The sequence below is a fragment of the Calidris pugnax genome, unplaced genomic scaffold (assembly GCF_001431845.1).
Source record: "Calidris pugnax isolate Ruff unplaced genomic scaffold, ASM143184v1 scaffold486, whole genome shotgun sequence".
NCBI lineage: Eukaryota > Metazoa > Chordata > Aves > Charadriiformes > Scolopacidae > Calidris > Calidris pugnax.
This window is the reverse complement of record NW_015091332.1, coordinates 95,779-96,965: the sequence shown is the minus strand read 5'-3', so window position 1 is coordinate 96,965 and position 1,187 is coordinate 95,779. Positions and strand designations below refer to the sequence as shown.

Below are 1,187 nucleotides of genomic sequence, written 5' to 3'. Positions count from 1 at the left end.
AGCCCCAAGCCCACCCTTTATTCAGGCAGAGTCTCTCAGTGAGTGAATACTCTAAATTGGAGCCGGGCTAATTTTAGTTCGGAAAGGTCGCCAAAGCCAAGGGATATTATTGTTCGGATTGTTTGATGTTGGATCAGACCCCACCGCTTCTCAGCACCCCCCTCACCCCCCCAAAACACCACTTTTTATCGCCAGGAAAATCAACAGCTGGAGAATTTATTCCCCCACCCCCTTGCCAAAAGCGAGAAAAGGCAGAAAAAAAAAAATGAAGAGATGGAGATTTTCTTTTTTTATTAGTATTATTTTTATTTTTTGCTCCGGGGGAAACGGGGATTTGTTCAGATCTGTCCCCCCTCCCCACCACCCCCCCCAGATCCTCTCGCTCTTTCCTCGTGTCCCTTCGAATCTTTCGACAAGTTTCTTCTGCTCATTACTGATCCCGCTTGGCAGCCGGGCTGCCTTTTGAGGAGCCTTCCTCCCCCCCATCTGCCGACCCTCCTCCGCGGTGGGCGCACTCGTTAAGCATACGTGGAGCTTAATTGGCTGCAGAAAGCTCCCCAGCCTCTGGGCTGCCAGCCGAATGCCAATTTGTACCCAGCTGGCACACTGGGGTTGTCACCTCAGCTCCGGCCATGTCCCCTGGCATCCTCCTGGGCTCTGCTCAGCCCTTGTCCCCTCCGGGTGGGTGGTGATGGAGCTTGTGGCCACCATCCAACCCATCGCACCAGGATGGCTGGTAGCCCCAGGGACCATCCCACGTGGACCAGAAATTGGGGAGACAGCCCCAAACCCAGGCAGACATGGTTGTGAACCTTGCCCATGCCACCCCCTTCTCCTGTCCAAGAAACACCCACCCCCAGCAACCCCCTCCTGACCTTCTCCCGGGCCCCGTTTCAGAACGAAACGGATGACAACCAGATCCAGCTGGTGGGAGGTGACGTGGAGCTGCCCAAGGAGCTGGCCAAGATGATCGAGCAAGACAACGAGGAAGAGGAGGAGAAGAACTCGGTCATCGGCCAGCTCAGCAACATCCAGAACCTGGACCTTGATTCCTTGAAGGACAAAGCTTCGGCCACGCTAGAGGACCTGAAGCAATCGGCTGAGAAATGCGCCGTGATGTGACCCCCCCCCAAGCCTGGAGACCCCCCCCCCGCCCGGCCAGGGGGGAGAAGGCAGGCAAGGGGCCG

The 1,187-nt window shown here is 56.6% G+C and overlaps 1 protein-coding gene across 1 annotated transcript in view; it reads left to right on the top strand.

The window, feature by feature from the left end:
- The window catches only part of CPLX3 (complexin 3), a 2,508-nt gene extending 1,368 nt beyond the window's left edge, over positions 1 to 1,140 (top strand). Inside the window, exon 2 of the mRNA XM_014960980.1 lies at positions 861 to 1,140. Coding sequence (XP_014816466.1) covers positions 861 to 1,122 — 262 coding nt within the window. The 3' untranslated portion in view covers positions 1,123 to 1,140. The remainder of the gene's footprint in view (positions 1 to 860) is intronic.
- The last annotated feature ends 47 nt before the right edge of the window (positions 1,141 to 1,187 follow it).